Here is a 22,802-nt window from a genome sequence, read left to right as displayed (position 1 = left end):
CTCCTTGACAAAGTGAGCCTTCCTGATTTCCTGAGAGCCTATTGTCTGTATTGATGATGCGGGCGAGGAAGATGACTATGACCCTGGCAAGAGCGGACATTTGGTCCTTTTTAAGTGCCTTATGCGGAGTAGCCCATCCTCACAGTGACCCTGCAAGTAGGCACTGTTCTCTGACTCCCATCTGACGACCAGGAAACTGAGGGTCGTGTCACCTAAGCCGCAGAGGATTTAAACCAACTCCGCAGGCTGTGTCTTTAATGCTCCCATTGAGAGAATTTCTTGCACGTTGATGCTGCAGTCTTGTTAGAAAAACCCTCCCTTTCCACGTGGAGGGAGGGAGGGAGACGAGCAGGAGAGCATGGGCACTGACCCGTCTTCTGCAGACATCGTCGCATTGTCCCCTGCTCTGGGTGCTTCCTAACAGTTAATGTCTGTTTAGCAAGAATCTGCCGTGTGCCAGGCGCTATGTCAAGCCTGCTACAGACCCAACTTCGTATCCCTTCCCTATAGCTCCTCCAGGCGGTTACCAGTGTTAATTCCCATTTTACAGTGGGGAAACTGAGGCTCGCCGAGTTTAAGTAGACCTGCCAAGGTCACCCAGGCTATTTAAAGGTGACCCACAAACTTGCGAAAATGGCTAAGGGCCTATACAAAAGCTGGAGGGCTGCGTCTCTCCCCGTTACCCTTCTGATGCAGTCCCGAGGCAGGGACAGGAACCCACAACCGAAGCTCTGACCCTTGGGCCAGCGCTTCCCAGATCTGAATGCGCCTGTGAACCCTATGGAGATGTTACCATGCAGATTCTGTTTCAGCAGGTCAGGGTGAGATTTTGCATTTCTGAGGAGGCTCCCAGCTGATGCCAGGCTGCTGGGCCAGGGACCACACTTTGAATAATAAGGCCTCAGACCTCAGCGGGGGACTTGCCCTGCCCAGAACGGGGTGGGGGGGGCTGCCCACGTGGGCAGGTTTGCCTGTCTTCCACAGGGCCAGTGCTGTTGTTTATAAAAACTCATTGTTGGTTTGCCTGATAATGCATTCTGTCTCCCAAATCCCGCGCTTTTGAAGCCCCTGCTCGAGCTTTGCGCTACAGGACGGTTGAGGGTGCTGCCAGTTTCCAAGGGTGCTGACTGCTGCAAACAGTGGCACCATCGACCGCCCCAGAGTAGCCCCAGGTCACCTGGGGCTGAAGTCCTGGCTGGCAGCGGTCACAGGCAGTGTGTGACATCCAGGCTGGAGAATGTTCACACGGCAAGGCTCTGGTTTGGCCGTTAGTGTAATGAGGTTTTAATTTGATGGCAGATTTACCATCCTCAAGCAGATCCCTTTATTTATGCCAATATTTATGTTATTTTGATGGCGACTTTGACTATCTGGCGACGTGGCATTAGAGTTGTGGGTGTTTGGCGAGAAAGCTATTGCCATTACAGCATCCTAGTGCATTAGGAAGAGCTGGGTCACCGAATTAGGCCATGTCGGTCGTTAGCCAGACAGCAGCCAGACTTCCTTTTGGTTAATGTTCAGATTGGCTGGATAATCTGGACATATTCTGCCCCTCCCCCCGCCGACTCCTGACATACTCTCTCTCTCTCTCTTACACACACACACATACACAACTACTGTGACCACCTGATAGGAAGAACAGTATCACAGGCCATCTAAGATTTTTTAGCTGAAATACACAAGCCGCAGGATTCAAAGACACTCGATTCTGTATGACAGGGTGTGTCCTGCCCTTGTAGCAGCGGGAGGGCTGGGTGGTTGCTGGAGTCAGCCCCCAGGGGCTGGCAGGGATGCCGCTGCCTCCCCTCAGCTTACCCGCCTCCTGCAGCAGCAAAATTACCCGGGATGGCATTTTATTCCATCTGAGAAAAGAGTCTTTGAAGTTGATGTCCAAGAAGGGAACATAAGTTGTGTCTACAGAGGATGGCATCCGTGACTATGATAGCGGGTACCTTCAGCAGAAGCCTCCGGAAGAAAACCGAAGCCTTATTAACCTCAAGATTGACACAAGAATGGAAGTGGCTTGGATAAGGGGATGGATGGTTGATGATATGTCAGACTGAGATTTCTGGTGGGCTCCTAGTTGGCAACAGGGTGTCTGGAGAGAACATGGGGACCATACATTGAGGCAAAATGCTTGAGGGGCATGTACGTGGATTAGGTATGGGGAAGATGAGTGGAGGATGAAGCACAGTCCCTGTCCTTGGGGAGCTCACCATCCAGTGGAGAAACAGACCCAGCCCCAGGGGTGGTATGTGTTGGGGGATCGCAGGGGCTCTGTCGGTGGGAACCAAGGGAGCAACATTTGAGCTGAATCTCATTCCAAGGAGATTTCTGGATGAAAGGGAGAGCCCTATATTCCAACCACGAGCAAAAGGTGCAGGGTCAGCAAAGGTCCTATGTCGAGTACCCTGTTGGAAGCACCTTCCTTGCTTATGTCCCCTTTTATAGCTTTAGGGACTGAAGCCTGGAGAGCATAAGTGGCTGAGTTGAACGGCCTTAGAGGGAGGCTTCACAGAAGGGAGCTATTTGATTAGGGCCTGAAAAGATGCATAGGATTTTGCCTGGTGTAGGAAAGGGGGATATCTAGACTCAAGTTGCAAAGGGATGGGAGAGAAATGTAGGCAGAAGAAATTAGTGTGCAAATGTCTGAAGGTGGCTTCAGGAAATGGTGAGCAAGCATGATTTTCCAAAGGCCACGGTGCTTCCTAGGGACTGCACATGGGTGGGAACCCACCCCTCTGACTCCTAGTTTGGGTGCTATGGGTCCCTTGACCTCTTGTATTGGATTCTGGACCTCAGCTTCTCTCTTTGGGGAGAATTCCTTGGATTTACAACCCTTGATAAAGCACATTACCTCCTACTTTCCCTGACTTCTGATCTTTCTGCCCCCTTTGCTGACTCCAAGCAAAACAGAATTGACAGTGTCTTTGCTCTAACCCAGTGTACCTTTGGCTTCCCATTTCTGGTTCTGATTTATACATTTGTGTACAAATGAATCAGAATGGGAGGCCTTCCAAGTTACTGGCTCAACACTAGGCAGGGAAATGAGAAAATGCACCAGGAAACAGGTATGGTAGAAACCAGACTCCATTTGTATAGTCATTAGTTCATATTAACACTGTATCCTAACTGTGTTTCCCTGAGCTGTGGCACAGAATTCTTAATGATTGGAAAGATCTAAAGGAGGCTTGTTCTCTTCGAGCTCCACTCTGGTGGGGCATACGCCTTGTGTAGGGAGGCAGCCTATGTGTTCCTGGGTGATGGAATGCTCCTTTAGTAGCAAGAGCATTAAGAGGTTGGCAGAGCAAATGTCTGCAGGCACCCTCCTATTCTTCCTTAGCACAGACTCTCAGGCACATGGTCTCTTTGCTCTTGTTACAAAAGAAGCGAGAAATTGACTTCCTTCTTGGTTGGATTACATTTTTCACAGAAGTTTGCTAAATGTGTCAGCAAACATAGCTCTCCTCCCAGGGGCAGAGCATTAAGGCTTTATGGGATGTTGCAAGAAATTCCATTTACCTGTAAGATTCTTGCCAAGATATGTGCTACATGGATTCTTCGAACTATACTGGACCTGTTCTGTACATACAAGACACGTTGGGTGGCTGTCCGTGGTGGTGACCGCCCATTAGTTCTACCTGAAACCCCCAGGATTGCCGATAGACTAGCTTCTCCCAGGACTCAGCACATTTTCCTCTTGTTTTTTGTTTGTTTGTTTGTTTTCTGTCTTGGTGGAAGTATTATGATCGTGGAAGTATTACATGATCGTGGAAAAAAAACAGATCCTTGACTTAGGGTTCACAATTTACATAGTGTATTTTGTGCACTGTGAGTTTTGGCGATTTGTTGTCTTTGAAAGTTAGGAGAGTTTTTTGTCTGTGCTTGTGTTATGCTCACTGATAACTCCATTCCAGCCACTTCTGCCAAGGAGAGCCACAGATGATCGTGGAAAGTCCCAGTGGCTGGAGGGACCATCCCTAGCTCCTCCTTTGCCAGTTCTGGAGCTCTCTCCCCTTTGATATGTTCCCAGGACCCCTGAATTTTATAATTTATATGGGTCTTCAGGAGTTCTGCTGTGTAGGGTCAAGGAGATGATAGCTAGGGATGCCTGGGTGGCTCAGTGGGTTCAGCATCTGCCTTCGGCTCAGGTCATGATCCCAGGCTCCTGGGATCGAGTCCCACATTGGGCTCCTTGCTCGGCGGGGAGCCTGCTTCCTTCTCTGCTTGCCTTTCCCTGTGCTTGTGTTCTCTCTCTGTCTCTCTCTGACAAATAAACATCTTTAAAAAAAAAGATGATAGCTAGAAAAATTTTCTTCTGCAACATGATGGGGAATACTTGGTTTGCTCTTAACCCCTCAGAAAGTCCACAAAGACTATGATAGAGACATTGTAGGTCTTGAACTCAGGTGGACATGGTTTCTTTTCCAGGTCTCTCACTTATCTGGCGTGTTGCCTTTGACCAGGCTGCTGACTCTCTGAGCCTTGAGTGCCCCATTGGTAAAATGGGAACAATTCCAGCCTTTAAAGATGGCTGTGACCACCAAGGGAGATAAAGTCAAGCAAGCACCTAGCTCAGTGTTCTTGAGCAGTTGTGATGCCCCTTTCTTCCTGAAATGAAAACTCAATGTACTCTAAGCAGCACCCAATTCATGCTCTCTGAATTTGCAACAGCCCATGGGAGCCTTTGGTGATGGCTAAAAATAGCTGGTTTGAATTCTCGGACAGTTAGGCTCTTTGTGTAATTCAATCTCTCTCTGATTATAGGTAGCCGTTAACAGCTCCCAGCTCACTGCCTTCCCTCCTCGCTGGCATCTTTAATGCAGTAGAGCCTGGCCTAATTACCCAGGGGGTGGTGGCCTCTTTCAAACCGAGGGGAACTCTTCCACACCTGCCTTTAAGCTGACGCCTGGTGACATTTACCTCATTTTTGTGAAGCCCCAGAACAAAGAGATGATAGGACTTCAGAGACACTTGCAGCTGGTTCCGGGCTGTTCTTCATCTGCCCCCAGCAAAGGGAGTTGCCAAACAGTTGCTCTGCTCACCTCTTGCTAGTAAAAGCCTCAAGCTGCCGAGGTCAGGCACCATCCCAGCTGGCCTGGCAATGAAGAGCTGACATTATCAGAATGTGGGCCATGGGCTTTTGTGATTCCTGGACCCCTGCTGTGGGGCCTGAGAGGGTTTCTGGGAAATTCGGGGGGCTGGTGTGGGGTCTCTGGAGCCCCCAGCCGTGTGCGAATAGGGCAGGCCTCCCGCAGAACGGCAGAGGATTAGAAAACCAAGAGGAGATGTCAAGCAGGATGGGGGTCACATCCCAGCTCTGTTCCCCGCTAGCTGTGTGACCTGGAAAAGCAACTGAATTCTCATTACGTCTCAGGGTCCCCACCTGTGAAACCGGATAACAGTCTGGCCAACATCATAGGTGTGGTACGTGTAACACGCAACACTGGTGACGTAGAGCCAGCAGCTGATGTTCCACTGGCTTTAGTGTCGGTCAGGAGAAAGATCCTACCCAGGGTCACTGCCATTGTCCAGAGGCTGGGTATGGCTCAACTCCCCGAGCACCATTCCCACACACTGTGGCCTGGGGAGAGCAGTGGCCCTGAACTCCATGTGGGACTTCCCCTGTGGATTAAAAATGCTTCAAGATCCAAAGCCATTTCAAGTTGGGTTCAAGCCAGCTGCAGGTGCACCTGTGAGAGACGAAGAAGTGAGACAAGGAAGGGAGGGAGCCCTTACAAGGTTTTTTACAAAGCAGATCTCACCACTGAGGACAGCTGAACCTTAATCCCACTGGGGAGCTTTGGGAGATGGGGATAAACATGCTTCAGATGTGTCCCACCAGAGGGACAGGCAGCTGCGGTGTTTACCCTCCCACATTCCCCCATCATGGGCTGAGGGGGGCTCCTAGGGAGAGGAACTCCTTGGTAGGTCCAGCCCATTCCTCACTGGTTCAAAGACCCAGTCCTGGGTGTTTGTTGTTGGTCATTATCCATCTGTCTCAGGATAGGGAGTGCCAGGGGCTCGTTAATGGGGCACAGAGAGTGGCTCCTTTGTAGGATCCAGACACCCTTCCCATATCATGGATGGGCGAAGGAGAAAGGAGCAGGGAGTCCTGGTTAGGTCTCAGGCATTGTAAATACGATCACGCGGACTTCCACCTTCACTGTGCGGCGCTAATAGGATCCCTGTTTATTTCCTCGGGAAACCGAGGCTCGCGAGGGGAAGTCCCCTGCCCGAGGACACACAGCTTAGTCAATATCTGGCCCAGGTCTGCCTGAACTGTAAATCATTTCCCTTTCTGCGGGTACCAGGGATTTTTGCAAACAGGAAGGCTTCTCCCGACTGCCGTGGAAATGCAAAATTCTTTCTATCAAAGAAGAGTGTCAGGAAGGTCAAGGGACCCGGGTTTGGCCCCTTCTTCATTTGCAGACGTAAGTAGTGAGAGGGCCACTCACCACTGATGGGGAGAACCAGGCGGCCCACTTTATAGACGGAGAAGATGAGAGTAGCGGGAGAGTTAAAGGTCTTGGCCACTATGTGTATCCACGTTCCCATCACCAAACCACGAAGGAGAGCGAGCGGCTGAGAGAAGTGGCCTCCAAGGCATGCTTCCCAGATCCCCGGGAGCCCCGCCTTTCTGCCGGACATCAGGAAGCCCCCAGTTACCAGGCAGGACTGGAGGAAGACCCCACATCCCACAGGTCAGCTGTGCCTGGACCCGCCTTCCCACCCCTGGTCCCCTCCTTCCCCAACCCTAGCGCACACCTTGCCCAAAGAGAGACTCAGAACAGTGCCCTCCTGATTCCATCCTGGCTCATTCATCCTTAGAAAACCTTGCCACATTTGCCATTCAGAGAATTCAGCTCAGCCGTCCTCTGAAGCTGGGAGGGTCAGGGACTCATTAGCAGATGCTTAAACGTCAAAGGGAGACAACCTGCGTGGAGCTGGGCTGACAATTTTCCCACCCCTTCCCGCCCTCGGAGTCTGCCTGCCTGAAGACGGTGTCCAGGCCAGCGGGAAGAAGTCACACGGAGAGATGGTGGGGAAGAGATTCAACTACTTCTCCACCTGCTTTTCCATTTAAGCCTAAGGCCAGGCGACAAGGAGACGGGTCCCCACACCTTCCCCTGCCCCTTCCACTCTACTTCCCGCTCACCAGACTTCTGCATCGCTGTCTCTGTGTCCTCCGCCCAGCGTCCGTGCCTCCATTTTAGAGATGAGAATGTAAAGCCTCCAAAACTGCCCAGGGGCAAACATCATGGAAGGGCGGAGCTGCCTGTGTGGCAGGTGGAGACTCCCAAGTTCCAGGGGAGAGAAGCAAAGTGAGCACCAGAGCTCATGTGTGCCTACCACTGGGTTTCAACTCCCAGGCCAGGCAGCTCGTCCCCAGCCTGTCGGTTCCAGGGAGGAACTGCGGCTTCTGGGGGTGGGGCCAGACTGGACAGACCCTGGGTCAGAGCCGAGCACCTCGAGACCCCTGCAGATACATGCTGGTGTGGGCCCATCAGCCGTTGGACCCCCAGACGCAGGTATCAGGCTTGGGGTGATGGAGGGCCGAGCGTTTGGCCCTGGGGGGGTCCTGATGTGTGTGTGGGCTCATGGCCCCATGACCTCAGTTACTCCAAGTCACGTCTGCAAGAGGATGCAGGGGTGACTCCTAGCGGGGCGACCCCAGAGACCGCTGTGGGTGGATGCCAGCACACACATGCCCACAGGCAGACCCATGCTGCTGTCCAGAGATCAATACATCAGGTCCCGTGATACGCAGGACCCAGACAGATACCAATAGTGCCCAGCTGTGAGCTCCAGTGGGGATAGTCCCCATACTCACAGCATCCTGGGGAGAGACACCACTCAGGCTGGGCTCAGTAGAGGGACCTGCCCCCTCCTGATCTCTCTCTGGCATGGTGCACTGCGGAAACCCATATTGGCTGGAACCTAGGTGCTGGCTCTTCAGGGATTTTTGAGAAATGCCCAACCCTGGTAGCATTGAGCCTGTCTGGTGGGAGGCTGGCTAGGCTCCGCCTGGCCCTCTGCTAGGAGACAGGGAGCCCTCTTCTTGGGTACATGGTTGTCGGGCAGCCCAGAGAGATCACCTAGGGTTTTGTCTCCACCCCACCGTGGGGGTCCCATGCCCAGCCGCAGCCACGTACAGATACCCACATAGACAGACCCTCATGGCCAGGTTCGCAGTCTCAGTGCTTAGCGTCCACACGCCTGAATAGGTCGATCTGTACTCACTTTGCCACAATCAGGGGCACACACTTCCTCGTCACACATAGTATGCACACCTGTCCCACCTCCCACACACTTCACTACAACCAGGCCACAGCTAGCCTCATGGCTGCCTCCTCTTGCCTCAATGATGCAGAGACATGTTCTCACCCCACAGGTGCCCCAACACCGTTAACACCTTCTAACACACTCTGTCTTCCCCCATACAGTCTCAAGGGAGTGGCAGGGGCACTTAGGATGGAAGCTCCTAGAGGGGAAGAGGTGGTGGGCTTCAGAACTTTACAGTACACCCCGGCTTACCCCCCATCCCGAAGGGGCCTCCTTGAGCCTCAGCCCCGGAATGATCTCCCAGAGCAGCCTTCCCAGCCTCAACCATGACCCAGGCGGCTATAGGATGGTCTCTTGAATAAAATCCCATGGGAAATAGGAAGGTTAACAATTTGAGGATTTTATTTATTTATTTGAAAGACAGAGATCCCAAGTAGGCAGAGAGGCAGGCGGGGGCGGGGGGGAACAGGCTCCCTACTGAGCAGAGAGCCTGATGTGAGGCTCGATCCCAGGACCCTGGGATCATGACTTGAGCTGAAGGCTGAGGCCTTAATCCACTGAGGCACCCAGGCGCCCCAAGGTTAACAATTCGAATATGGTTTTGGAAACTCAGGGTCAAGAGTTTTTCTTGGTACTTAAAGAAAATCTGACTCCAGTGTCAAGATACCTCAGAGCGATGGCCTTGACTTTGTGAAGGATTCATAGTCAAGGTGGAGTGAGTGTAAAGGGCAGGAGAGGCAAAACGAGTGTCACAGTGTTTTGCAAAGGCTAATAAAATGAGGCTCAGAGGTGGCTTCTTAAAGAGGGACAGCCCAGATTGTGAGGCCTTGGAGCTTAGACATTCCTGGGTTCAGAATCCAAAAGCCACTCCTCGTCAGCTGTGTGACCTTGGGCAAATCACTCTCCTTCTCTGAGCCTACGTTTCCCCTTCTGTATAATGGGGAGAATGAGACCTTTCTTGTAGGGAAGAGGTATTTACCCAGTGACGGACACCCAGCCAGGACAAGGAGTCTCACTTCGATTCCAGAATCCACTCTGCCTCTTCGATGTTGACTGACTTGCGTCAAGTGGTTTCAGCCCTCTGAGCCTTGTTCCTATATCCGTACGAAGGGGAAAGCTTTCGCCACTAGAGTGATGGGAGTGTTCACCAAGTCCATGCGTGGGAGCAGCTAAGCCTGGTTCCCCCAGACAGCCATGTGGCCGGTATGCGGGAACCACGGTGATCCCAGCCATACCCCGATATTCCTCGAAGCCCCCAATCGTCATAACTGCATCATTCTTATTGGAAGAAGCTGGGACTTGGAAGACAGAGCAACCTGGCTTCATATCACTCTGTCATTGGACCACTTGGTGATGCTGGAAGGCAGAGAGTCCTTGAGTTTCTGGCTCCACATCTATAAGTGGGGGGAGCCCCAGCATCTACCCCAGGGGCTGCCGTGAAGAGAGGCCAGGCACCCAGCATGGGCGGTAGGGGTCAATCAGCCGGAGGGAGAGTTGAAGAGAGAAGACAAGCTCCCCTCTTTCTGGAAACCAGGCAGTATCTCTCTGGCCTGGGACCGGAGTGGGCTTCCAGATGGAGTTTTCTGGTTAATGAGGGTCCACACACCTGTGTGCGGTGTCCCATCTCGTAGCCGTGAGTCTTTAGCTCCAATGCCTGACTCCTCTCCCAGGCCTCACTTTGGATGGCACATTCTCTCAAATCTTCCTAGGGGTGACTGATTTCTGGGGCTCCCCTGTGAGTGCCCTGGGCTACGGGATGGGACACTAGTGATATTTGGGGTGTGACAGTGCCTTACTTGAGGGGGGATGGAGTGCCACCCTGTACGGAAGAGAATCTGTGTGGTCTCTCCGCCTCCCTGTCATTTGTATGTGGGGAAACTGAGGCCCAGAGGACCTCAGGGTGGGTCCACAGCACACTGACCACTTCTAGCCACCACAGCCACTGCCAGCTCCCTCACCAGCCTGGAGCAATTGCTGAGGACAGTGAGGGAGACAGGACTGGATGGTGCAAGGCTGGAAGTTAGCTCTGGAAAGTCACCATTTACCCAAATTCCAGATGTCTTGTCAGTTTGCTAGATTTACCTCTGCCAGGAAAGACTTCGGGCTCCTGGGTGCCAAGTGCTAGAGATAATCCCCAGGATGACAGCTGACCTTTAAAACGATCACTCCCAAATTCCCTCCCTCCTGCTCCTCCACCATTCGGCTGCCCAGGGGACAATTCTGTATCCTTTCCCTGCATGCAAACCTAACATATGCGTGTGCGCCAACCGGGAGGTTTCATGCTCAAGAAGGACCGGGAGACAGGGATGGAGGTGCATGGTTTTTGCAGCTTGCTTTATTTGGTTGGGGAGATGATCTCCAGTAAGTTTTTGCCAACAGTGGGTCCTTCGGTTTGTCCCGTAACCTCACGGCTTGAGCCCTGTTGCCCTCAGGGGCACAATGAGAGCTTACTCCAGACCTTGCAGAGTTTTCCAGAAGGGGCAGTGAGAGGATGTCAGTAAAGTTCCCAGCAGAGTAGATCACAAGCAGCAGGCACTCAGTAAACAACACCAATGTCTGGGCTTCTGGTTTTGGTGCGCTGTCTGGACAGTGTCCTTGGTTTTACCTGACAGCTGTGTTCTGGAAAGGTTCAAGCAACTCCAATTTGAGAACAGCTGACCTCAATTTTAAATGGGCATCATGAGCCTTTCGATAGATTTGACAGGGGCAGTAAAAAAATTTTAAAGATTTATTTATTTCAGAGAGCGAGAGAGAGTGTGAGCATGTTGTGGGGGTTCAGAGGGAGAGAGAGAGAGAATCTCAAGCAGACTTTGCTGATCTCGGGGCCTCATGAGGGGCTCCATCTCACGACCTTGAGACCACGACCTGAGATGCAATCAAGAGTCTGACGCTCAACTGACGGAGCCGCCCAGGTGCCCCTAAACATTTTTTAAATTTGTCTTAATTACTTTAAAAATACATATTCACCATACAGAAAGCTAGAAATGGTTTTAAAAAGATCAGAATAAAAATTGCCTATGATGCTACTCTATTAGTTAGTGTTCTCCAGAGAAACAGAATTTGTAGGAGTTACATACGCACACACATACACACACGTTAGGAGATTTAGTTAAGGAATTGGCTTGTGCAGTTGTGGAAGCTGGCAAGCCTGAAATTTGTAGGGTAGACCAGCTGGCTGGGAACTCAGCAGTTAATGCTGCAGCCTTAAGGTAGAATTCCTTCTTCTCTGGGGAACCTCAGGTTTTGCTCTGGAGGCCTTCAACTAATTGGGTGAGGCCCACCCATGTGCTCCAGGGTAATGTCCTGTAAGTCTCCTTGACGTCCAGTATGTATAAATGTTAGTTACATCTACAAAATACCTTCATAGCCACACCTAGATGTATGTTTGATCAAACAACAGGGTGCCATGGCCTAGCCATGTTGACCTAAAACAACCATCATAGGGTTCCTGGGTGGCTCAGTTGGTTAAGCATCTGCCTTCGATTCAGATCATTATCTCAGGGTCCTGGGATCAAGCCCTGCATTGGTGGGGGGGGGCGGTCCTTGCTCAGTGGGGAGTCTGCTTCTCCCTCTCCCTCTACCCCTCCTCCCCGCTGGTGCTCTCTCTCAAATAAATTTTAAAAATCTTAAATAAGAAAATAAAAGCACTTTCTTCAGAAGGTGGTTCTCCAGCCGAAATCTGACTCCTGCTTTCCCCTCCCCCGGTTCTCCAGATGGAAGCGCAGTCTTCCGAGGCTGCTTCCACAGACCTGACAACCTCTCCCTGGCCTTGCCCGTGACAGCTGCCATGCCAAACATGTCCGTGGATAAGTGTGTGGACCTCTGCACCGAGAAGGTGAGCCAGGGGTCCTTCTCAGAGAATTACGGGAAGAGGCAGTATGGAACAGCTACAGGAAGCAGGGGCTTGGCTGGAGAGGCAGCGGCCCAGCCAGGATGAGGGGGTCATTTCTGTGATCTGTGACACAGGAGGGACACAACAGTTTCATGTGAATCTAAGGGGTAGAAGTTACTTGGGGTCTGTCTGTTTCCCACTGAGGAGGTGAGTTTATTCTAATCTCAGGAATGCTCAGGAATGAGGGTAACATTCTAACTTGGGCCCACAAGCATGAGATTGTCAGGGAAAGGCAAGGGCAGCCCCACTTTGAGACAGAGTGAGATCCTCGTCACTGGAGACATGCAAGTAGAGTCAGGGCAGTTGTCGTGTCCAGCTGAATCCAAAGGATTTGGGTGTTGGATTGAAGTTGAACTAGATGATTTGTGGGTCCTGTCTTAGCCCGAGATCCTGAGATCCTTCCTCCCTAACTAGACCATGAATTCCACAAGAGTAGGGGCTGTGCCTCGAACGTTGGTGCCCTCCCAACACCCAGAGTTGGGCTAGGCAGTGATGTCTGAGGAGCTCCATTCTTTCAAGATGAACTCATTCCATGAGGGTCCAAAAAACCACCCCTTCTACACCACAAAAAGTGGTTGCCCCTTTCATTCATTTGCTGATATCTACCAAGAAACTGCTTTGTGCCAGAACCCCGTGCTCAGTGCTGGGGATGCGGGCTCAACCAGATGCTGTGTTTGTCCTCAGAGATGCTGGCACTTGCTGGGGGCCGGCCTTGTGGCTCCTGCTGGGTGCTCAAGCCTGCACCCCAACTCACCAATGCCCCACGTCCCCTGTTTGTCTCACCCCTCTGAGCCTCCCGATCCACGAAGCCCCTCGTGGGAATGCCAAGAGGCTGTTGCTTCCTGAGCACACCCACTGTGTAGCCCTCTGCACCATGGGTCTCAGTTTACCTCTCACACGGAGACTTGGAGTTGAGGATTTTCAAGCCCATTTCACAGATGACAAAGCCAGTGCCCAGACAGGTGAAGTCACTTGCCTGAGCTCATAGCACAAGCAAGTAGGGATGACACCTGAGCCTTACTCCGCATCTACACTCCGAATTTCTGAGCTACCCTAGAGAGGCTTCCAGAACCATTCGAGGGCAGCCAGGCAAGTTCAAGTCACCGGTCAGCTGCAGGTGGGACACAGACAGGTGAGACAGTGAGGCCCCAGGTGAAGCAGCGCAACAATAAGTCAGACCGTATGCAGGACTGGAGGGGAGCGAGCGTGTGTAGATGGACAGGAAGGCCCCTCTGCAAAGCTCCCTCTTCTGGTTTCCTCCGATCTCCTTAAGGGTCACAAGAGAAAAATTGAGGGGATCCTGTGGGCAGGGGTACAGAACTACCTGTGCCGTGGGGTAGAGGGTAGGGGATTTAGGCAATCGGCCGAGGCTCGATGTGTATCACCTGTTAGAAACGCCATCAGTCACGCCCCACGCAGCCCCGCCTGCGTACCAGCATCTGGCTGTCCCTCTCTTTCTGCCTCTGCCCTTCAGCGGAGAGGTAAAGTTCCTATTCAGTATGTGTTAGGAAGAAGCCGAACCTATTATGCAAAGTTTGCAGGATTGGCCACAGAGATGCGACCTTGGTGTATTACTAGGTTATTCCTGTCGAGGAGGGTTCAGGGCTGCGGGTCGGACAAAGGACAGCAAACCTGAGCCCCACCTCGCTCCGGCTCAGCTGTTCCGCAGAACAAATTAAGAAGTTAGGAGCAGCTGTCCCCAAGAAGAGCGTAGCTGACGTGGGGATCCGTGTCCTCTTTGGCTTAAAAGTATGGGCTCAGACAGCTTTTCCCAAAGCATGGGCTTCAGGTCCCTCTGAGAGCCGAGGCTTTCCGGTGGCAGGGCGCAGGACGGTAAGAAAAGCAGTTTCTTTGTAGTTTTCTTTCCAGTCCTCCAGGAGAAAGCTCCGTCTCCGTGCTCAGGTGTCTCTAACGCCTCTCAACCCTCCACTAATCTCCCCTTTGCAGGAAAAGCAGAGCCCATGGGGACTCAGAGTCTTGGCAGGCAGAGTGCCTCCTTGGAAAGTAATTACATTGTTTCTTTCTATAGTATTTGCAGAATGTACCAAAGTGCCTGGTTTTATTTGTCAATTGTACCTCAATTAAGCTGGAAAGAAATGCTAGCATGGGAGGGACGCGAAGAGGGGCAAACTCATCCAAGTGAAGTTTGGGGACCTTTCAGGCTGGGGACGATTGGAACACCAGGCCTGGTCTGCATGGGGAGTCTGGGCCGTCCGGGGATTTAGTGACGCTCTTCCTTCTCATCTCCCCTGTCCAGGAGTACCCGCTGGCCGCCCTCGCTGGCAATGCCTGCCACTGCGGGTTCCCCACAACGCGATTCCCCCTCCACGAGAGGGAGGACGAGCAGCTCTGTGCCCAGAAGTGTAGTGCAGAAGAATTTGAGAGCTGCGGGACTCCCAGTTACTTCATCGTGTACCAGACACAAGTCCAAGGTAAGCCGGGGTTCTCCCCGCGGACGTCCCCCCCCCCCCCCAGCAGAGGGCTCCCGGCCAGCCCATCCCAGCCTATCCCGCTCCGACTGTGTAGGCCAGAGTGCAGAGGCAAGGACAGGGCTGGAGAACTTGGCCTGGCTCAGTGATCCCAATGGACAGCAGAGGCAAGGGATGTGGAGGTTCCAGAGACCCTCATCTCTGTCCCTCCTACTGAGCCCCCACCTGGGTGGCTCGTCTCCCGTGGTAGAGGCTGTGAGATTGAGGGTGATGTCATTGGGGCTGGGAGTGGGGGATGTGGGTGACCAACCCAGACCTGCAGCAGGATCCTGGGCAAGTCACGTCCCCTTTCCGGGCTTCAGTTTCCCCATCTGCAAAATGCAGCTCTAGATGGTTGATCTCTAGGAGCCCTTTCAATTCCAAGAGTCTGTCCATTTATTTATAAAATCTTCTCTTTCTTCATCTTCTGTCATCTTCTCTTTGCTGGAAGGACCTCGGCTTCTTGCCTGGCTCCCCTCCCGACTCTTGGGGCTGCTGGCCCATAATGGTGGCAGTGCTGAGCGTCTCCTGGTGCCCGAGTCTGTGTTGAGTTCTTAGTTCATGCTTTCTCGCTGAATCCTCTCGGCTCTCCCGGGAGGTGGGAATAGTCAATATGGCTGCTTTAACAGGCAGGGAAACTGACACAGAACCGTTAAGGGCCTTGCCCCAGGTCACGCTGCTTATACAATTTCTAGCTGAAAGCCATTTCCCCAGACTGAGGCATCATGAAGTGTGGGTAGCACACAGGGTGCTGGGGCACTCAGGCCAAAGGAAACCCTTGCTGAGTTACCCCAGTATCTGAATATCTGAATATGCTGACCACCTACTAAGCACGGGTCCCTTGCCCCACTTCAGCTCCCTGAATGATGTAAAGCCCATAGTAAGCCTACAATCAGGACGACATCATCTCTGTTTTCCAGGTGGGAGAAGCAGCACTCTGAGGTTGGGAACCGGCCACAATTGCACTCTATGAGAGTGCTTTGTTTTCATGTCTCAGACTCCAAAGCCCTTGCTAGAAAACTCTGCCCACAGAGCAAAGAACAATCCCCATACCCCCTGAAGCCTGGAGATACAATGAAACATGATTGGGCTAGACCTCCTTTTCATCTCCCAGGAACTGGGCTTCCATGTACGGTTGGGCAGGTTGAGCACTGCACAGTCACAACTTGTAAGATAAGTGGTGCCCAAAAGCCAGGCCATGCTCTGCACTCTGGATAGCAGCACTTCTACCCAGAGGAAGGGGAGGGTGTCTTTTTCTAATGGGCACAAAGGTGTCTAAAGAGCTAGTGGCAGCTCCAGTAAGAGCTTGTCCCCTGTTGGGTCCGATGGGGATACCAGTAGCAGCCTCCTGGAGCTCCTTCTGTGGTACTTGAAGTTGTGCTAAGAGCCCAGTGAGCAAGAATCTAGTAAGTGCAGCTCTTGGCTTTGTTTATAGCACAGCGAGGAGGGATGAACATGTGTTAGCATTTAGGAAGTGTGGGTGACTCTCTGCAGAACCGTGTGGCCCTGGCCTAAGGCAGAGTCATGCACAGATTAATTATTCCGTGACTGTGAATGGCTTTGATGTGGACGGAGTAGACAGTGGAGTCTTTTCAATAGCCGATAAAGAGCCCCTGATGGATGGCTTTGCTCATCCCCTGGGCCATATCCCCAGGCCATTACTGCTCTCCAGTTTTTCCATGACAGGCTTGCAGTCCCTCACACTGGCAAGGTTCGAGAGACCCATGGTTTATTAGGTTGCCAAGAGTCTGGTCCATCATGATTGCCATTTATTCTGCATTTGCTGCGTGCTAAACCCTGACGTTCCTGCCGGGAACAGGATTCTCCAACACCTACTGTGTGCCAGGTGCTGTCCAAGCCCTTGAGACTGAATTAACTCATTCAGTCCTCGCAAGGACCTAGGTGCCCGTATTATTACTGGTCCACAACTGTTCAAAAATTCTAAATACTTAGAAATATTCTGAAATATACAAAAGTTCTAAAATGACTGTCTTCCAACTTGGCGCAGAGAGGTTGGGTAGCTGGGCCTGAGTGGCACAGCTAGGACGGGGCAGAGCTGGGATGCAGACCCAGGTGGGGTCTGAATCCTGGGCAACCGGAGCTTCTCAGTATCCATTGAAAATGCTTCCTACGTATTCTCCATTTCATCCTGTAGGGAGATTAGCCCCATTTTCCAGGAAGAAATGGGCTCTGAGAGGGAAAAGCCTTGTTCATGCTTGGCTGTGACAGCCTTGGCGTAAGACGAGCTCTGATTCCAAAGCTCTAGCACCTGCTTGGACTTTTGGAGCTATCTTTTTCAGGGCTGAAATAAACAAATAAACTTTATTTTGCAGGCTGAACACAACAGCCTTTACCTCAAAATGGGTCTTGACCTCCCAAGCAGCATTTGAATGGAGAATGCCATTTTCTGGAGAAATTGAGGGACTAGGGTTTTGTTTTCTGTTTTTGATTTTCCTCCCTCCCAACATTTTATGATGGGGAAAAAAAAAATGTCAAACCTCCAGAAAAAAACTGGAATCACACCGTGAACACCCACGATGCATCCCATAGACTTTTTATTATACAGACTCAACCTTCCATCTCTCCATTTTGCCATCCTTCAATCCTTCTTATTTTTTTCGTGCGTTTCAAAACACCCTTGACCCTTGAATGACATGGGGGTCAGGGGTGGTGATGACCTCGCGGGTGTGGTTGAGAAATCCACATTTAACTTTTTTTTTTTTTTTAAGATTTTATTTATTTATTTGACAGAGATCCCAAGTAGGCAGAGAGGCAGGCAGAGAGAGACAGAGGGAAGCAGGCCCCCTTCTGAGCAGAGAGCCCGATGCAGGGCTCGATCCCAGGACCCTGAGATCATGACCCGAGCAGAAGGCAGAGGCTTAACCCACTGAGCCACCCCACACATTTAACTTTTTTTTTTAAGTTTTATTTATTTTTGAGTAATCTCTGTGCTCAGAGTGAAGCTTGAACTCACAAGCTGGAGATTAAGAGTTGCATTGCTCTCCCGACTGAGCCAACCAGGCACCCCCACATTTAACTTTGGACTCCCCAAAAACTTAGCTCACAGCTTGCTATTGGTCAGAAGCCGTATTGGTAACACCAGTGTTCAGTTAACCTATATTTTGTATGTTACTTTTGTTATACACCGTATCCAAATAAATAAGCTAGAGAAAAGAGAATATTATTAAGAAAATACATTTATTATTATTATATTATTATATTTATTATATATTATATATTATAATATATTATTATATGTTATAAAATTATTATATATTATTAATATTATTAAGGAAAACACATTTATGGTCGTGTACTGGATTTATTAAAAAAAAATTCTATGTGTAGCAGACCTGCACAGTTCAAACCCAGGTCTTTTGAAGGTCAACTCTAAGTTGCATTATTACATGTCCATGTACATATCTTTAATTATAATTCAATATTTGCTATTTTTGGCTTTCTAAAAATATTTTTGGCTTTCTAAAAATATTTTTGGCTTTCTAAAAATATTTTTGAATTTGGCTAATTGATTTTTTTTTTTTTAAGATTTTATCTGACAGAGAGGGTGCAAGCACGCACACAAGCAGGGGGGCAACCAACAGGCAGAGAGAGAAGCAGGCTCCCTCTGAGCAGGGAGCCCGATGCAGGGCTCTATCCCAGGATCCTGGGATCATGACCTGAGCCAAAGGCAGAGGCTTGACCGGCTGAGCCACCCAGGCTTCCCACTATTGATTTTTTGAAGTAACATTTACATAGCATGTAAGATTTTAAGGGGACCATTCAAAGTCAACAGGATAATCCGTACCCGTATCAAAATATAAGACCTAACCAAGAATTTTACACACCTAGTCTTTTTCTGCAGTGTTTCCAGGAAAACTGTCCCCAGGCACCCACTTGGCATTAACAAAGACCAAAACTGGATTTTTTCTGAAGTCTGCTCTGAACATACTGAACCTGGGGCGGTGGGGGGGATGGAGAACTGGGGCCCCCCAACTGGAAGCCACAGCATGAGGTGTGGTTGATCAGAGCTCTAATGTGGGAGCCCCGTGTTCATACACCTTCCCTCCTGTGACCTTCCCAAGGGCACCACTGTCTCAGTAGTCCCATTTTATAGGTGAGGAAAGTGAGGCTCAGACCCGTCATTTTTCCCAGGGCACCCAGCAAACAGGTGGCAGAATTGGAATTTCAGTTTAGGAACTCAGACATTTTCTTGATGGGCTGTTATAAGACATCAGTGTGGCTCCCAGCAAGATCTTGGTAAGGGCAGGTCCTGCAGGACAGGAAAGACAACCCTGGGAGGAATTCTGTGGAGGAATTCTGTGAAGGGCAGGACGGGGCATGGTGTCAGGTGCTGCACAGAGCTCCAGGAGGTCACCAGGGACTCTAGAGGGTCTGGGTCTGTGCATGAACAGGGCGGAGTTCAGAGGGGAGCTCCTGGGAGCAAGGAGGAGCAGAAAGAGGGTAGAATGGCGAGTGTGGACAGCTCAGCCAGAGGTGGGATGGGAATGGGATGAGAACAGAGAGGTGTTCCTTTAAAGAGATTTTTGTAATGATGGCATGATTTGTTCATGTGTGAGTATGGATATGATAGAGCCAGCTGGATGAGAGAGAAGGGGAGGAGGGAAGAGATGGGGACCCAGGCACGGGAGCGGTGATAGCCCTTCTCCCTTGGGAGTGGGAGGGAAGGAGGAGCGTGGGGAGGGGGGGGGCAAGGGGTCTGATGGGCTCAGGGGCAGGCGAAACGTGCCAGGGGTACAGGGATGTCTGCTGTCCCTTTGTGGTAACTAAGGATCGAGCTCATTGGTCTCAAGTGAGGAGGCAGGGCTAGAACCCCAATCTAGGATTTTCTCCTCTCCTTCCCCTGCTGCAGAGTCCCCTATGCTGGGCCTTCCCTCAGCTTCCCTTGTATCTCTAGGGGTCAAAATAAATCAACACGGTGCCTTCTGTGCTGCAGTGGGAGGTGTTGGGGCTCTGACAACAGGAGCACCCTCAGGACTCTATAAAGCCAGAGAATCTAGACATACACATGAGGAGGATGAAAACTAAAAAGAAAAAAAAAAAAAGAGAGAAAGGAAAAAATCTCCCCTTTGAGCACTTTATCGTATTAATGTATTTATATGTATTATGTCAATCCTTACAAGATTCCTATAAAGTAAATACTATTATTCCCCGTCTACCCACCCACTCACCATCCATCCTTCCACCCATTCACCTACCTACACATCTGTCATCCATCCATCCACCCAAGACGCTTTTATTATCCCTACTCTGTGCCAGAGGATATAGAAAGTGCTAGAGAATAAGCAAAGGGCATTATCAACAAATCATCCTTCGAGTAACAATGGAGATGAGCGACAAGGAGGGGAAGGACCCCATTCGGGAAGGCTAACCTGGGGAGGAGGGAAGCCAGGCGGTGCTGATTCGGCAGAGGACAGGGAAATAAAACATCGGCCTGGCAAAAGCAGGGGTGGTGGGGACAGCAAAGTCTCTTACTGTCCCTGGGGGTGCTGCTGGATCAGGAAGGAGCAGAGCACAGACAGGAAGTGGAGGGACCCTGGAGGCCGGCAGGTGGGTGGGAGGGATGAGCCTGGAAGGAAACATGAGCCTGGCCACACCTGTCTTGGAAGCCAAGGTCAGAACCCTGGATCGGACCCCATGTAGGCAGATGACTTTGGAGGGTTGTCTTCTTGAGCAAAGGATGGTGGGGGTGGTGTGAGAATGAGTCTCCATGCTGGGGGGGAGATTGAGGCAGGAGATCAGAACTAGCCGATGTTCATTGAATTCCTGCTACGGGATCATCCCTCCCTCCTCATCCGTGGTCTCCTTCAACCCTCGTGTCAACCCAGTGATGAGGAACCGTTTTTCTCCTTTTAGCCATGGGAAGGGAGGGGGCCCGGGGAGAGTCCCAGCACACGACCTGGGCTGCAGGGCTGGGAAGGGGTCGGGGTGGGACTCACGCCCTGCTCCCTTCCTGTCCAGCTCCATCTGCCTGCCCCTGACCGTGTCCTGCCCTTTGCAGACAACCGCTGCATGGACCGAAAGTTCCTCCCAGCCAAGTCCAAGCAGCTCATCGCTCTGGCCAGCTTCCCCGGTGCCGGCAACACTTGGGCTCGCCACCTCATTGAACTGGCCACCGGCTTCTACACCGGGAGCTATTACTTCGACGGTTCCCTCTACAACAAAGGTGAGGAGGCCGGAGCGGACCCACCTGGGGGGAGGGCAAGGGAAAACCCTTCCTGCGTCCCTACTGTGTGCCACTTGGCTCACCTGGGCATGGTTGCTAGGACCTACTGTGCGCTCGGTACCCTGCCTCCTTGTATGCTCCACAAACTTTGCCTGAGCAGCATCTATTCAAAAAGGGACATTTATCAAGCACCTAGTATGTGCGTGCTATCTTCTCTCTCTGGCTAGGGCACTGCAACTTTCCTGGAGTGCCAACTCTAGGCAGGTCCCTCGCCACCAATGTCGATGGACCAGCATCTCTGTGCTATATAAAGAAGGAGAGAATGAAGCTCATTTTGGGAGACATTTACTGAGCACCTACTATGTACCAAGTGTCCTACGTACCCTGAAGCCAGTGGTATCTGTTGTGCGGGTGCTTTATTTTCCTTCTGCTCACAGATGTTCACTGAGCGTTGCTCGGCTCCAGAGGCACTTCCTAAGTGTAGTCTCCTGGCAGGCATTTATGCGGCACTGTGTGCCATGTGCTTTGTGTAGGTTTAGATGGCCACGGACAGACTTCTTTGGCTGCCAAGAGCCATGCCAGGTGCTCCATTTTTAGCCCAGCATAATAACCCTAGGACATAGGATGTGGTACCATTTCCCAGATTCAAAAAACTGAGGCTTGGAGAGAAAAGGTTACTTACTCCAAGTCACGCAGATTGTTTTCAACAGGCTGGTGAGGGATTACAGCCTAGGCCATCCCAGTTTCAAAGCCTGCATTCTTACTATTCCCATCATCTGGGCAAGAAGACCCTGGGGGTTCTTACTGGGAAATTGAAAACCTTGGGTGAAAGCCCCATTGGATGTGAGGCCCCCTCCCAGCTCTGGCAGGGGCATCAGGGAAGCAGCTCTGTTTGTGAGAGGTTTTGTCTTTACGCGGGGCAGCCTGTGGCTGTGGGTCTTTGTGTCTGCAAACCAGATGAAGACCCGCTTACTGGCTGTGTGACTTTGAGCAAGTTTCTGCACCTCTCTGATCTGCGTCATCATGCACGAATCAGAGATCACGGTATGTCCCTGGTGAGGTCATTGTGAGAGTTAAGAAGTTGCTCCATGTAACAGGCTTAGCGCAGAGTGAGCATGCCATCAGTGTAGGCTGTGAACACTACAGTCTGGGGACCAGGCACTGGGAGAGCCAGGGGACCTCTGTCTGAGGGTGGGAAGCGGGAAGGAGGAAAGTCAAGAAGGATGAAAAGGGACAGGTTGAAGGATGGAGTTAACAAGCAGTAAGGTCTGTCTTAGGATCCCGATGTTCGGTATGACTGATTTTTTTCGTTTTGGCTTATGCAATCATTTATTGAGCATGAAATGTGTTCGAGGCTCCAAGGTGAGGGTTTTTCATGCTTATATCAGGATCTGAACCCAGGCCCAGCTGTCAACATTATATCCGTGCTTTTAACAAACACTTTGTCGTGCTACCTTTATGGGGGTTGTTGGGAGGAACCCAGGCAGAGTCTGGAATATCTCTGGCTTGTCCTGGAGAGTGGCAGGGAGAAGCAGACTCAGGAAGCATCCCATGGCTGGCCCTTGGGCTGGGGCAGGAACCCTATTTATGGAATTGTAGAATTTACAAATATAAGGGTCTTTCAGGATCATCAGTCCAGGTATTCAAAGTGGTTTCATCTCCTGTGTTCATTCCGATGAATCCCTGTTTTAGGTTGATGTGTTAAGAAGGATTCTGAGGTTCTCTTTAAGTGCCTTAATCTAGTAGTGATGCCTGTTGAGGGTGTAGAAGGGGGAATGGTGGGCTATGTGCCTGATAGGACCACCTCTGATCTAACTCAGCCTCCTAGCTTCAAAGGGAAACTGTGTCTTAAGACAGAGTCAGGACATTGACTCTTCAGACTGAACACTGGTAGTTATCAGGTGTGGGGCCTTGGGCAAGATTTCATTATTTCTCCGAGGTTCCGTTACCTCATTTATAATATGGGGATGTC

At 51.1% G+C, this 22,802-nt stretch overlaps 1 protein-coding gene across 3 annotated transcripts in view; it reads left to right on the top strand.

Annotated features, from left to right (window-relative positions):
• Positions 1 to 22,802, top strand: part of WSCD2 (WSC domain containing 2) — a 114,395-nt gene that overhangs the window by 79,749 nt on the left and 11,844 nt on the right. For all 3 annotated transcript variants that reach the window (XM_032847398.1, XM_032847396.1, XM_032847397.1), the window contains 3 exons: positions 12,000 to 12,121; positions 14,436 to 14,610; positions 20,666 to 20,830. In XM_032847398.1, the coding sequence (XP_032703289.1) occupies positions 12,000 to 12,121; positions 14,436 to 14,610; positions 20,666 to 20,830 (462 nt within the window). The remainder of the gene's footprint in view (positions 1 to 11,999; positions 12,122 to 14,435; positions 14,611 to 20,665; positions 20,831 to 22,802) is intronic.

This window comes from Lontra canadensis, unplaced genomic scaffold (genome assembly GCF_010015895.1).
Source record: "Lontra canadensis isolate GAN:19392208 unplaced genomic scaffold, GSC_riverotter_1.0 scaffold187, whole genome shotgun sequence".
Lineage (NCBI taxonomy): Eukaryota > Metazoa > Chordata > Mammalia > Carnivora > Mustelidae > Lontra > Lontra canadensis.
Note: the sequence above shows the minus strand (reverse complement) of the source record. Positions and strands in the feature narration are given on the sequence as shown.